Source organism: Myotis nattereri (genome assembly GCF_964212035.1).
Source record: "Myotis nattereri genome assembly, chromosome: 19".
In the NCBI taxonomy this organism is placed as follows: domain Eukaryota; kingdom Metazoa; phylum Chordata; class Mammalia; order Chiroptera; family Vespertilionidae; genus Myotis; species Myotis nattereri.
In genome coordinates, this window is record NC_138095.1 from 4,072,301 (window position 1) to 4,086,995 (window position 14,695).

Below are 14,695 nucleotides of genomic sequence, written 5' to 3' on the forward strand. Positions count from 1 at the left end.
CAAAAGCAGCCACAGACAATATGGAATTGGCCTGGCTATCTTGTAATAAAACTTTATTTTAAAACAGGTCATTGGCTGGATTTGGCCCACTGAGCCATGGTTTAATGACCCCAGTTCCACCTCAAAAATAAAGGTGGTTAAAGGTAAAATTCACTTTTGGGTTTTTTTCCATTCCTTAGACAGCAGAATTCTTCAAATAACTACAAAAGTGACTGCTTTGCTCCTGCATTCTTAGTCGCATTATGTGCCAAGAACTGTGGTGCACATTCAGTTTTGGTTTAATTATGCTCTTTGATGCCTGAAACAGTCACTATCTAGATCTAAAATCCTATCTAATCTAATAAAAGACAAAAAAGGTAATTAACCATACCTCTGCCACGCTTCCCATTGGCTAATCAGGGCGATATGCAAATTAACTGCCAACAAAGATGGAGGCCCGCAGCCACGCAGCTGAAGCGAGCAGGAGGCTGGCTTGCTCCAGTGATGGAGGAAGCCAAGGTTCCCCGCCTGCCGCAGCCCGGCCCTGAGCTCTGAAAGCAACTAAGTTTCAATTATAGAAGCTACCTGCTTTCAGCTGGCCGCAGCCTCAGAGCTGGGAGCGCCAGTGACGGCAACAATGTTTCAATTATAGAAGGTAAATAAATCTCAGAATAAAAGAAGAAAAAGAAAAAAAGGAGAGGCTGGGAGCTTCAGTCACTGGCCAGCCTGAAAATGGCCCTCAGCCCCTCACCCAGACTGGCCAGGCACCCCAGTGGGGACCCCCACCCTGAAGGGGGTGTGACCAGCTGCAAACAGCCATCAGCCCCTCACCCAGGCACCCCAGCGGGACCCCCACCCTGATCCGGGACACCCTTCAGGGCAAACCAGCTGGCCCCCACCCGTGCACCAGGCCTCTATACTATATAGTAACAGGGTAATATGCAAACTGACCCTAACAGCAGAAAGACTGGGAATGACTGGTCACTATGACACACACTGACCACCAGGGGGCAGATGCTCAATGCAGGAGCTGCCCTCTGGTGGTCAGTGCGCTCCCACATGGGGGAGCTCTGCTCAGCCACAAGCCAGGCTGATGGCTGCCAGCACAGTGGTGGTGGTGGGAGCCTCTCCTGCCTCCTCAGCAGCACGAAGGATATCCAACTGCAGCTTAGGCCTGCTCCGCGCTGGCAAGTGGACATCCCCCGAGGGCTGCCGGGCTGCCAGAGGGATGTCTGATTGCCATCTTAGGCCCAATCCCCCCAGGGAGCGGGCCTAAGCCAGCAGGTGGTCATCCCCCAAGGGGTCCCAGACTGTGAGAGGGCACAGGCCGGGCTGAGGGACTCCCCACCCCCAAGTGCACAAATTTTTGTGCACCGGGCCTCTAGTAAAGTTATAAAAGCTAAAATTCAAGGAGATTTGACCAACATCTTTTACATATAACTGAAAATGCTGTAGTTATCATTTCAAACAGAAATCCTTATTCACAATGTTCTGGAGGATATGTTAAAGCAGAGGTCATAAGTAATAGTGTCCCAACTTGTTTTTCCAGAGACTGACTAACTGGAGGTGTGGAGAGGCTGATGTCCTTTCACTCACCTGGTTTCCTGCCACAGAGATAAAAGGCGAGTCTGTCAGTCAGCTCATACTGTATTTCTACAAGGCGTTCTGCCAGCTCGTGGTGCCCTCCTTGCCTACCAAGAGAAAACAAAGTACCATTATATTGCTCATCAGCCACTGGCTCTAGAATAAAAAAGGACAGAGACGTCTCCTGGACACCTGAGCAATTTATCAAACATGGCTTTTTAGAATAATCAACCTTTATGTGTGAGGTAAACTGTCAAGATCTACTTTGATTCCCACATTTATAAACTGTTCTCATAATCTGAAATACTCCCTCTCCTTTTATATAAAAGACAGAAGAGTTAATAAAGAATTCAAGGACTTATCAGATAAATAATAACTTCATCTAAAGAGGCAGAAGATAAAATTAATAAATGGTCTAGGGTAGAGATTCTCAAAAATTAACAAAAGTGCTTTAAAATTTATACAGACATCCAGAACCCATCCTTGGAAATTCTGAGTGTGTGAAGATGGATGAGTACAGACATCAGTATTTTAAAGACAGTATTCCCCCTAGATGCTGCCGATGGAGCTGTCTGACCTGGATGAGAGTTTAGTAACCATGTGGTCCTCAATTCAGAGACAGAGACCAACCTAACCCACACCTGTAGCTTTCACCTCCTTATCTTTAATTTCCATAATAGAAAATATTAAGTTTGCCTTTCTTCATTCATGAAATAAATATATAAGCTGCTTGAAGTCTTTTTAGTAACAAGTTACATATGCACGGTACCCAGGAAAAAATTCCAAGGTAAGTGATAATATGTATAATATACTGAGGGCTCTCTTCCTCTTAAAAGATGAAGTTAGTTTCTGTCAGTTTCTCTTCCTGCCATTCAAGGCACTACAAAATATCCTCCTTATCACACAACTTTGATTTTGTGATGCACATCTTCTTTTTCTCATTTTGTAAACATCTGTGGAATCAGGAAATATCCTATAATTGATGGTACCTCATTATTTAATTGGCCAAGTTTTTTAGTGGTATATAAAATAATGAATGACCCGTACAAACAGTGGAGTCTTAGATCTGATCAAATACTGTAGCTCTTTATTCCCAGACGATTCTGTGCCATCCAGTCAGGTCCCCTGCTGTGGTGAGCATGCCCCGCCTATGCCTTCTTCCTGAACTTGACGCATGCCTTTTTCTCCCCTGGAATGCCTGAGCTCTTCCTTCATACACCCAAATCTAACCCATTCTTCAAAGACCAGGGAAAAGAAATTTCTTAATGGTTTAGCTGCAATGAAGAACCCTATATATGCCTTTTAAGACCAGTTATCTATTTTGGTAAACAAATTCCACATTATCTTGCCCTATTTAACTCTTTTATGCATTTATGAATCATCTCCTCCATGGAACAGAAAATTCTGGGAGGGCAGAGTTTTGTCATTTCACCCATTTTATCCTCTGTAGAGCAATTAATTTAGAAAAAGAAGGAAAGATGATCTACATAAACCCTAGAATTGACATCTACACTAATAAAAAACAAAGATGCTAATTGACTGTACCTTCGCTATACCCATCAGCCAATCAGATGAGTATGCAAATTAACCCAAGAAAGATGGCCGTTAAATTTGCATACTGCAGGCGGGGCGGGACAGTGCAATCCGCTGCCCGCCTGCTGCCATCCGGGCCTGCCGTGTGTGACCTGGGGCGGCGGGGTGGGCGGCAGCGCGATCCGCCGCCTGCCCCGCCGCCATCCGAACCTGCCACCTGCGACCCAGCGCGGGATCCGGGCCTGCCATTTGTGACCCAGGGAGCCGGGGTAGTCACCGCGGGATCGGGCCTGCCATTTGCCACCCGGGGAGTGGGCGTAAGCCAGCAGGTGGTTATCTCCCGAGTAGTCCCAGACTGTGAGAGGGCACAGGTCGGGCTGAGGGACCCACCCCAACCCGCCAGTGCACAAATTTTTGTGCACCAGGCCTCTAGTCTATATATATAAAGAGCCAAGGGCTGTCACATCCATTCTTAGTACTTGATTTGGAGACAACTAAGTAGGCTGAGTGGGACGACAAGGCCAGCAGAGAGGTTAGTGAGGGACAACCAAACGACTGAGCAGCAGGCTGTGTGGGGTGACCAGGCCAGCAGGGGTGTTAGTGAAGGACAACCAAACAACTGAGCAGCAGGCTGTGTGGGGAGACCAGGTCAGTAGAGGAGTTAGTGAGGGACGATCAAATGACCAAACAGCAGGCTGCGTGGGGCGACCAGTCCAGCAGGGGGGGGCAGTGAGTGGCAACCAGGCCAGCAGATGGGGGCAGTGAGGGGTGACCAGGCCGGCAGGGGGCGCAGCTGACGGCAACCAGGCTGGCAGGGGGGGCAATGAGGAGTGACCAAATGACCGAACAGTAGGCTACGAGGGACGACCAGGCCAGCAGCGGGGGCAGTGAGTGGCAACCAGGCCGGAAGAGGAAGGCAGTGAGGGGCGACCAAGCTGGCAGGGGGAGCAGTTGGGGGCGACCAGGCTGGCGGGTGGGGGGGCAGCTGGGGACGAACAGGTTGGCAGAGGGGGGCCGACCAGGTCGACAGGCAGAGGCTGTTAGGGGTGGTCAGGCTGACAGGGGGGCCAGTTAGGGGCGATCAGGCAGGCAGGCAGACAACTGAGCAATTAGAGGCCAGCAGTCCCGGATTGTGAGAGGGATGTCCAACTGCTGGTTTAGGCCCAATTCCCACGATCGGGCCTAAACCAGCAGTCGGAATCACCCGAGGGGTCCCGGATTGGAGAGGGTGCAGGCTGGGCTGAGGGGACACCCGCCTCCACACCCCCGTGCACGAATTTCATGCACCGGACCTCTAGTTTTACTATAATCATTTAATCACATATCTACCTACTCATACACATTTGTTTTTAAGTTTCAGCAATGGTTAAAAACATATAAAAATTGAGGAGTGCGTTCTGCCATTCTTAGTACTTGATTTGGAGTATAACTATGGCTTAAATACCATAGCATTATAAAGAATCACACAGCCGAAACCGGTTTGGCTCAGTGGATAGAGCGTCGGCCTGCGGACTGAAAGGTCCCAGGTTCGATTCCGGTCAAGGGCATGTACCAGGGTTGCGGGCACATCCCCAGTGGGAGGTGTGCAGGAGGCAGCTGATCGATGTTTCTCTCTCATCGATGTTTCTAGCTCTCTGTCTCTCTCCTTTCCTCTCTGTGAAAAATCAATAAAATATATTAAAAAAAAAAAAAAAAAAAGAATCACACAAAAGACTGGAAGGTAAGCAGACTGGTTATGGTTCTACTTTCCCAGGTTCTGAGCTGATACTCATTTGAAAAGTCATCTGAAAATAACTGCATGTAAATCTTTATAAGGGGTTAAATGTTAACCACACACAATTTAGCAACTTAACAATGAATCATACAAAATACAAAGAAGCCCAAACAGAGAGAAGTGACAAGAATCTAGGTTTCTAACCTTGCATAATCAACAGGAGTTTTCCCACTGGAATCTTGTGTGCCTGGGTCTGCTCCATATACTGCCAATAATTCCGCCTGTAAAATCTGTCCTGCTTTGGAGGCAACATGGAGTGGGGTGTTTCCTTTTTCCTAAGAATCATTAATAAAACGCAGAAAAAAGGCAAATTTAATAAAGAAAAGGCTACACGAACACAACCCACTTAGTTTCAATTTAATATGTAGATCAATTCCTGCTGTCTTACAGGGTGAAAGAAGTTGGCTTGTGCTCCTAAAGATAACAGCCTCAAACAGGTTTCAAGATTCCCTGTTCTCACGCTTGAATGGAGTTGCTGAAAAACACGCAAACAAAAAAGGAATGCTGTTAAAAGCGTAAAGAGTGATATACTAGAGCAGCTGGCAGACCATTTTGATATATGTCAGTCATACTTAGCTCAGTAATGGGATGAAGCAGTCTCTCCCTTGCTGGTGACAACCAGCCCTGGATGCTAAGGCGGAGTCAGGCCCGTTTTACTGATAAGGAAACTAGGGCTGGGAAGGCTGACCTGCCCCAATGCAAGACCTGTCTAAGTGGCACAATTATACCTTGAGTGAGAGGTAGTATGAAGAGGTGGCTGAGCATGGCTCTGAAGTCTGATAGACCTGAATTTCAAACCATATAAACCTTTATGCTGTATAACTTTGAGGAGGTTCATTAAGCAATCTGAACCCATTTCCTCATCTCTAAAATGCCAATAATAATAATGCCACCTATTCACAGGGTTACTGTAAGGAGTCAATGATACAGTACAGTGCCTAGCATAGAACCTGGTACGTAGGAAATATTTTAAAAATACAGCTGTTATTGTATTTATTATCTCTTTTTTTTTTTTTAAGGGAGTGTGGAAGGGAAGGGAGAGAAACATCAATTGGTTGCCTCCCACATGCACCCCAACTGGGGATTGAGCCTGCTCCCTGGGCATGTGCCCTGACCAGAAGTCGAACCCACAACCTTTCAGTGCACAGGACAACACTCAACCAACTGAGCCATAACAGCAAGACAGCTATTAATACTGCAGGGTTCTGCCTTTATTGCATCCTTTCCACCCCAGTATTCTTGGCCTTGTATACAATGCTCTAATGAAGTCTTTCAGGTGGGAAATGGGCCTGTGGTATACCAAATTCTGCACTACTGAAGAAAAGTACTTATACATTCAGAAGATGAGCTGCCTTCAATTCTGACCAAATTGTTGAAATGCAATAACCCTTATCATAGGAATAAAGATATCCACTCTAACATCTGTATCTAAGCCTTATATTTAAAATTTATTTTACTTTTAAAAACTGTGGTAAAAAACAAATACCCAGTCTTACTAATAATCAGAAGTAATAAGAAATGGAAGTAGCAAGAAATAAAGAAGTAAAAATGTTTATGCAAAGTTTAAAATTCTGAACTGTGAATGCTCGTGCTATGTGTGAACATTTGCCAAAAGCAATGCTTTGAAAATGAAAAAGCAGGTTTCTTGTAGCATCTCTCAAAAACAAGCAAAGGCCCACATAAAGAAAACAAACTACTCATTTTACAAGTATAATAAACCACCCCATGTACTACAGCTTTGAGTCACACCCTGCTTCCTGAAGATCTTCTTTTAAGTATGCAACCTAGAGACCTGAAGAAATCCCACAAACTTCCTAGTCCCTTCTAGAAACTGTGAGGGTTTCTACTTCAAAGTTAAACAAACAAAAAACTTATCCTATCCTATATAATAAAAGGCTAATATGCAAATCGACCGAATGGCAAAATGACCGGTTGCTATGACACACACTGACCACCAGGGGGCAGACGCTCAACGCAGGAGCTACCCCCGATGGTCTGTGCGCTCCCACAGGGGGAGTACCACTCAGCCAGAAGCCTCCGACAGTCGGACATCCCTCGAGGGCTCCCTGACTATGAGAGGGCACAGGCCAGGCTGAGGGGTCCCCTGAGTGCAAGAATTTCATGCACCGGGCCTCTAGTAGAAACATAATTTTCAAACCATATCAGAATAACACAAATAGAGTTCTAGATACTTATTTTTCCTCTATGCCCTTACCTATACTAACATGAATGGCTCCCATTTGAATTAAGAATAAAGACAAAACCAACTGCAATGAAAAGCTGTTATTATTTAGTGACTAGATAGCAGTTTTTGTTTTTTCTTTTCTTCCTTTTAAAGTTTTTTTCCCTAAACAAAACAATACACTGCTTCATCCAGTAATTGTAGAGATTTTAAAAGGTATGACCCACCTTACTGAGATCTTTGGCAGTCACACTATCATCATCCCGGCAGGGCAAACGATGGACAAATGCTAACATCTGATACTTGGCTCTGATGAATTCCGCTTTATTAGGACTGGTTGAAAAACAGAAAAAAGAACACTTCACTTGCAGTTCAGATACGACATCCCCCATTCTTTAGGCTGTAAAAAGAAGAGGAAGTGACCCACATTCCCTACTCAAGAATAAAATGAGCAACACTGAAGTAAGTTTACAGCAGCGGGTCTGAAAACATATTATTAGTAATTATAATGGCCAGGACTGAATGCTTGCTTTTTATAGCATCTCTTTTCTCTGTGTAATTTTTTCACTGACCTGGCAACCTTGGGAGGAAGCAGCATTTCATCCCATCTTATAGGCAAGGCATCAGGCTGACTAGAGTGCAGAACCTAGATGTCTGGTCAGACAGACCTCTTGTTTGAATACTAAGCTTAAATCTGATTACACCAACAGCCCTCAAGCCTTAGTTTCAAACTGGAGAAACCACTGACTTGTGCTGGGTAACCATGCAAAAGAGATGGTCCCATGCTTGGCCTTATTCTGCATTTCTTTTTCTTTTTTATTGATTTTTAGAGAGATAGAGGAAGGAAGGGAGAGAGAAAGAGAAACATCCATCTGTTGTTCCACCTATTCATGCATTCACTGGTTGATTGTTGTATATGCCCTGACTGGGGATCAAACCCATAACCTTGATGTATTGATGCTCTAACCAACTGAGCTACCTGGCCAAAGCCCCTTGTTCTGCATTTCTAATAGCAAAGAGTTCAAGGAACAATTGGGGTAACCCCCTCCTGTGCTGCCCTGTGGAGGCTGGTCAAAAACAGCTGCACTCCTTCCAGTGGGTCCATGTGCCCCAAAGAAATAAAAGTATTTATAAACATTCCACTCACTGTACTTTATCCTGTGGATTAGCTTTACGTCTTCCACTCATAATAGAGGCAGGGTCCAGCAAAGAATGCTCCCATATTGAATTAGCACCATTATTATATAAGGTTTCAACCATCTAAAACCAAGCAGTATAACATCAGATTTTAATTTCTTTCCACAAATATTCAGTGGTAATCACTGAACAGGGAAAACAAAGCCCCATTACAAAAACTAGCATGACTGGCATCACACACATCATCATTTTCTGATTTTAGAGCATGAAAGATGAACCTGTACACAGAATTCAGATTTGACCAGTAAGAGATCTAAATATCTAAATGGGTTTGATTATATTGTTCTTATATATTAATAGAGGCCCGATGCACGAAATTCATGCAAGAGTAGGCCTTCCTTTCCTCCGGCTGCTGTCACCGGCTTTTCCCTCTGGCATCTGGGACCGGGGCTTCCCTCCCAGGACCAGCTTTGTCCGGAAGGTCTTCCGGAAGGATGTCCGGTCTAATTAGCATATTACACTTTTATTATTATAGATGAAGGAAGAGTACTTTGACACTTTAAGGCAGTGTTCCACGACTGGTTATCCAAATACTATTTACAAGATTCTTAACAACCCATGTGCCGTCTAGAGACCAGTGGTTCTCAACCTTCCGAATGCAGCGACCCTTTAATACAGTTCCTCATGTTGTGGTGACCCCCAACCATAAAATTATTTTCGTTGCTACTTCATAACTGTAATTTTGCTACTGTTATGAACTGTAATGTAAATATCTGATATGCAGGATGTATTTAGGCGACCCCTGTGTAAGGGTTGTTTGACACCCAAAGGGGTCGCGGCCCACAGATTGAGAACCGCTGGTCTAGACCAGTGGTCAGCAAACTCATTAGTCAACAGAGCCAAGTATCAACAGTACAACGATTGAAATTTCTATTGAGAGCCAAATTTTTTAAACTTAAACTATATAGGTAAGTACACTGTTATTAACTTAATTAGGGTACTCCTAAGGCAGAGGAAGAGCCACACTCAAGGGGCCAAACAGTCGCATGTGGCTCGTGAGTCGCAGTTTGCTGACCACGGGTCTAGACTATCCACTTGGTTTTGTTTTTTTTAAATCCACTCATTTTTAAAACTTTCTCTAGCAATTATGGTTTAATGTGCTACTTATAGCTTTCATACACACATTAATATAATGCAACCTCCAAAATAAATATTGAAGTATTATCTACATGTCTTGAGTGCCACTGAGGGTTCATGTATCATACTTTGGGAAAAGTTTTAGGGTCAACCCTGGCATTTTAAACTATTAATCTCTAGACTTTATTCAGATCTTCTAATAAAAATCTGTAAACACAGACCTGGGAACAGTAAACACCCACTTACTTGCACATAGAATGAACTGTTAGAAACTTGTGAGCAAAGTTATTAATAAACCATATCTCCCAATTTCATTCCAAAGCATGACTGCTAACATGGCCCATCTATTTTTTACATTAGTGGAGATACTGTCACATCAGAGACCCAAACCCACTTGTTCTGGTCCCTTGGTTTGTACAGGCACGTTTAAGGGACATGTTATGCAGCTGCCACAGACTTAGTAAAAAATGTACTCAAGACAAAGGAAGGGGAAACACATGCTTAATTCTTTGTTCCAACAGAACTTGGAGAATGTGTACCCCAAAATAGAAATACTGATTTACATGACACTGAATCGCAAATAAAACAACACACAACACTTAGCAGCGTGTTAGGCAATCAATCAAAACATGTTAATTGAATTTGTTCTCTAAGTAGTAACAACTTTAAATCAGATGTTTCAGAAATTTCTGAGAAATCCCAGTCTGTGCTTCTATCAAAGGAGGGAAAAAAGTGCTAAAAATATTAGCAGGTACTGAGGGATAAGTACATTAACAAAAGTTTCTAAAGCAGTAGCTTTCAGAAACATTCACCATGGTATGTGGAAACAATGAGGTGTTTAAAAACAGTTTCTGGAGACTTTCTAGAAAGTCAGCAGGGAAGCAGTACCAAGAAATTTGAATGACTACTTCTCTGTCTGTCTATGATGCATTTAAGATGGGCACAGAACTCTATTCAGTTATGATTCAAACATTTTTGTATGATTTAAGGAGTAGGGGAAACTTTAGTTGCTAAAACAATGAGCCCTAAAAACTTAAATTACAAACCATGAGAAAATGCTTCCTTTACCTGAAGCAATGTTGGAGGCCACGGTGTGTGTTTAAGGTGCCTTACTTGAGAGATGTGGCGCCCCAGGCTCCGATGGACACTGCAGCACTCATCGCATATGAAAGTTCCCCTATTTACTGACGCCCAGGAAGGATCTGGAAAGAAAATGAAATCTCAGTGTCGAGGATACCAGTCGGTTGCTTTGCTGCCAGATGGCAAAAGATGACTGAGGTATGGTTTTTCAGAAAAATAGGACATTTTTGTTGTTGTAGTATGCTAATCAATATATCCAGCTGGTGATACAACCGATCTTGGCTGACTGGGTACAATGTTAATTGAGCCTAAAAACATGAGTTGAAATCCTATATAAGCAGTTATCTCCCTTCTGGTTCAGGGCCAAAGTCTGAAGCCCTAACGGGATCTACCACCTCAGATACATGCTCTTTCATTCAACATGAGAAGCAAATTAAGAGGATATAGATGAATCATTTTAAATCCATCTCCACAAATGGCAAAATAATATAACTGTGACAGTGAATAATCCACATAGCATTATACAAAGAAAATGGTGAAAAGACTGCTACAAATCTATATGCCTATGTGCTTAGCAGAAAGCTGCAAGTGACAAAACTATAAAATTGCTCAGCTGTGTGGTTCTGAGGACTGACTGGGAAATCTGGCCTCCTCCACTAGGGAGATGTTCTAGGATATCCATTCATTGTTTTAAATAAACTACTGAGGTCCGACTGGTGTGGCTCAGTGGTTGAGCGTCAACCTATGAACCAGGAGTTTGTGGTTCGGTTCCCAGTAAAGACATATGCCCAAGTTGTGGGCTCCATCCCCAGTAGGAAGCAGCCAATCAATGATTCTCTCTCATCATTGGTGTTTCTATCTCTCTCTCTCCCTTCCTCTCAATAAAAATATATTAAAATAGCCGAAGCCGGTTTGGCTCAGTGGATAGAGCGTCGGCCTGCGGACTGAAGGGTCCCGGGTTTGATTCGGTCAGGGGCATGTACCTGGGTTGCGGGCACATCCCCAGTAGGAGATGTGCAGGAGGCAGCTGATCGATGTTTCTCTCCCATTGATGTTTCTGACTCTCTATCTCTCTCCCTTCCTCTCTGTAAAAAATCAATAAAATATATTTAAAAATATATATATATATTAAAATAAATAAACTACTGAGTCCAATCTTGCAACTGCTCTGAAAGAACAGATCTGTAATAACAGTGGCTTAAAAGAAGCAAAGGTGTCAAATAAAAATGAGTAATATTTTAGGTGTGTGTAATACTTTTTTCCTATGAAGTTCCAGAGACAGCTACTGAAACAGGAATAATTCACACTGTAAGCGGCAAGAATAATTCACATTGGGTAAGTACACTGGATACTTAGAAACAAAAAAAAAAAAAAAAGGAAAAGAAAAGAAAAAAGACCTACATTTCATCAGACTCACAATGGAGAGTGGCAATAGGTGCCACACAAGCTCCCTGGTCTAAGGGTTATATTTAAAAGTTCTCCAATGTCCACAAAAATCTCTAAAATGCATGTACACCATCTTTACCATTTTTAACAGTTTATTCAGATCCTTTCCAACCATATAATGAAAAGTTATGGGATTTCAATCAAAGACAAATCCTAGGAGTCAGAGAGTGTGGTGGTTAAGAGAACTGGCTCTGGAGACAAGCAGTCCAGGGTTTGAATCCCAACTCTCCCACTTCTCACATAATGAGCTAAGCAAGTTATTTTAGTAATTAATTAATTTATTTTTTTGAGCATCCTCACCATGGATGAAATGGGAATATACACATCTCAGGATAGTGAGGATATAAAAAGTAAGTAAAGTTGCTTGCATATGGTAAGTACTCAGTAATTTTAACGGTTATAACTTTTCTAAATTATTTTCTGAGTAACACTCAGATATTTTCAAGAGTCCACTGAAATTCATGACCCAGTGGAAAAAGTTTTTTTTTTAAATATATTTTATTGATTTACAGAGAGGAAGGGAGAAGGATAGAGAGTTAGAAACATCGATGGTAGAGAAACATCGATCAGCTGCCTCCTGCACACCTACTGGGGATGTGCCCACAACCAAGGTACATGCCCTTGACTGGAATCGAACCCGGGACCGTTCAGTCCGCAGGCCGGCGCTCTATCCACTGAGCCAAACCGATTAGGGCTGGAAAAAGTTTTTTAAATTAATTTTTTAGAGAGAGAGGAAGGGAGAGAGAGAGATAGAAACACTGATGAGAGAGAAAAATCAATTGGCTGCCTCTTGCATGCCCCCTATTGGGGATCAAGCCCCGAACCTGGGCATGTGTCCTGATGGGGAATTGAACCAGTGACCTTTGGTTCACTGGTCGATGCTCAACCACTGGGCCACACCAGCCAGGCTGGAAAAAGTTTTTGATTCTTAATACTTACAATGTAGAATGTTTCATGTGAACACTGCATTACTATAGTAAAAATCTCAGTAAAACTCGGAGTAGAATATATTTTAAATAAACTAGATTCATTTTTTAAAGGTAAAATATTCACTAAGATGTAAATATTTACTAAGATGATTAAATGTTTGCCATAAAATAGAACAGAAAATAATTCAGTACTATTATGCCATTCTATTTAAAAAGCAAAGACTAAAAACATCAAGATGAAGGATCCCTACAAAGACACATAACATTGCTTTTTGTACCATTACTAGTGATAAAAAAGAGATTGTTTTGAATCACAGCTTTGGTTTTCACATATCTATTCAGTAGATTCACAATGTTCTAGGAGGAAATTAGACAGGAACAAGACAACTGGAACTTCACACATTAAGCAAAGTTCTCAATTAATCACTTTAACATCAGAGATCAGAATCCCATGGAAAGAACATCAGAATGTTAACAACACTGTAAAACTGAGTTTATATAAATGATATTGGGTGAACCCCTTCCAGATGATCTGTCTTGGTTTTTTTGTTAATCCTCACCTGAGGATATTTTTCCATTGATTTTTAGAGAGTGTGGAAGAGAGGGGGAGAGACAGAGAGAGACACACACATACATCAATTGGTTGCCCCCCGTACACACCCTGAGGTATGTGCCCTTGACTGGAACTGAACCCAGGACCCTTTAGTCTGCAGGCCACCGCACTAACCACTGACCCAAACTGGCGAGGGCCCTTGCAGTTTATCTGAGGCATAATGCAGGAGCTACTTAACCTGGGCTCCAGGAGCACAGCAAATGGGCTTCGAAAATGTCTGTGACCCCACTGGAAATCTGAATATAAATTCTGTATGAAAGATGAAGTCTGCGTGCCCTTTGGGGGGAGAAGGCCTTAGTAGTCATCAAAATCTGAAAGGGATCCCTACCCATAAGGTAACTTTCACGAGGGTGTACCAAAAAAGCAGCAGAAATTCCTGGCTGCTCAAGTTCATGAAAGAACATTTCAAGGTAGCCGAATTACATTCAAAACAGGAAGGAAGTGACTCAAGTCTCAGAGATTAGGCAGAGGAGACAACTAAAATGACACAACAGGAGAGAGAACGTTCTGAAATGCACAACGCACGGAAGAAGCGCAAGGAGCACTCAGGGTGGCGACGGAGCCAACGCGTTCCTTTGCCCCGTGCCATCCCGCAGAGCTAAAGAACACGCATCCAAGAGGAAGTCCGGGCCTAGCCTCAAGTGAACCAAACACATCCGACAGTTCAACGGAAAACACAAGAAATAAGGAAGCGGAACGAGTAACATGTCGAGAGACGGCAATGGAGTTTGTGTCACCCGCACGAACTCAGTTGGTAAAGCGCCTCTCCAAAGGCCTGCCCCCGGCTCCCCATCTTGGAAACGGCGGGCACCACCCCTGGCACTGCCGGGCCGTGGGATACCCAGAGGCCGGCGTCATCACGGGACTGGAACACCCATCTCCGCGGCCACGGAACCAGGTGCCGCTCGGAGCAGTAGCAGAGACACTGCTGCTCCCTGATTTCATTAAGATTGTTTATTGGGCGCTACTGTGCCAAAGAAGCCATCTTACCTTGAATTACTTCCCATTCAAAGCAGATAAACCCAAGCACCGAAAACAGCACCGGGACCTGTCAACCCAGGTCCAGTCCCGAAGATGGACCTGAACCCTAAACCTGAAAACTACACACGGGAGGGATGGTTCTGCCCCGACAAGGCCCCCAGATGCCGGAATGCCAGGGACTCTGTGTGTGTGTGTGTGTGTTGTAAACCGTAACCCACGCGCAGCGCAGGCATGCCGTTCTAGCTTCCAGGGGCTGCAAGGCTCTGCACTCCGGCACCCCATTCAGGGAGCGAAGGCACCACCGCCCAGATGCCGTGACG

The 14,695-nt window shown here is 43.7% G+C and overlaps 1 protein-coding gene across 6 annotated transcripts in view; it reads right to left on the reverse strand.

Moving 5' to 3' along the window:
- The window catches only part of GIT2 (GIT ArfGAP 2), a 50,278-nt gene that overhangs the window by 34,679 nt on the left and 904 nt on the right, over positions 1-14,695 (reverse strand). For all 6 annotated transcript variants that reach the window (XM_081114115.1, XM_081114113.1, XM_081114117.1 and 3 more), the window contains exons 2-7: positions 10,395-10,528; positions 8,200-8,312; positions 7,280-7,385; positions 5,259-5,345; positions 5,015-5,145; positions 1,576-1,670 (exon numbers count right to left, since the gene is read on the reverse strand). In XM_081114115.1, the coding sequence (XP_080970241.1) occupies positions 1,576-1,670; positions 5,015-5,145; positions 5,259-5,345; positions 7,280-7,385; positions 8,200-8,312; positions 10,395-10,528 (666 nt within the window). The remainder of the gene's footprint in view (positions 1-1,575; positions 1,671-5,014; positions 5,146-5,258; positions 5,346-7,279; positions 7,386-8,199; positions 8,313-10,394; positions 10,529-14,695) is intronic.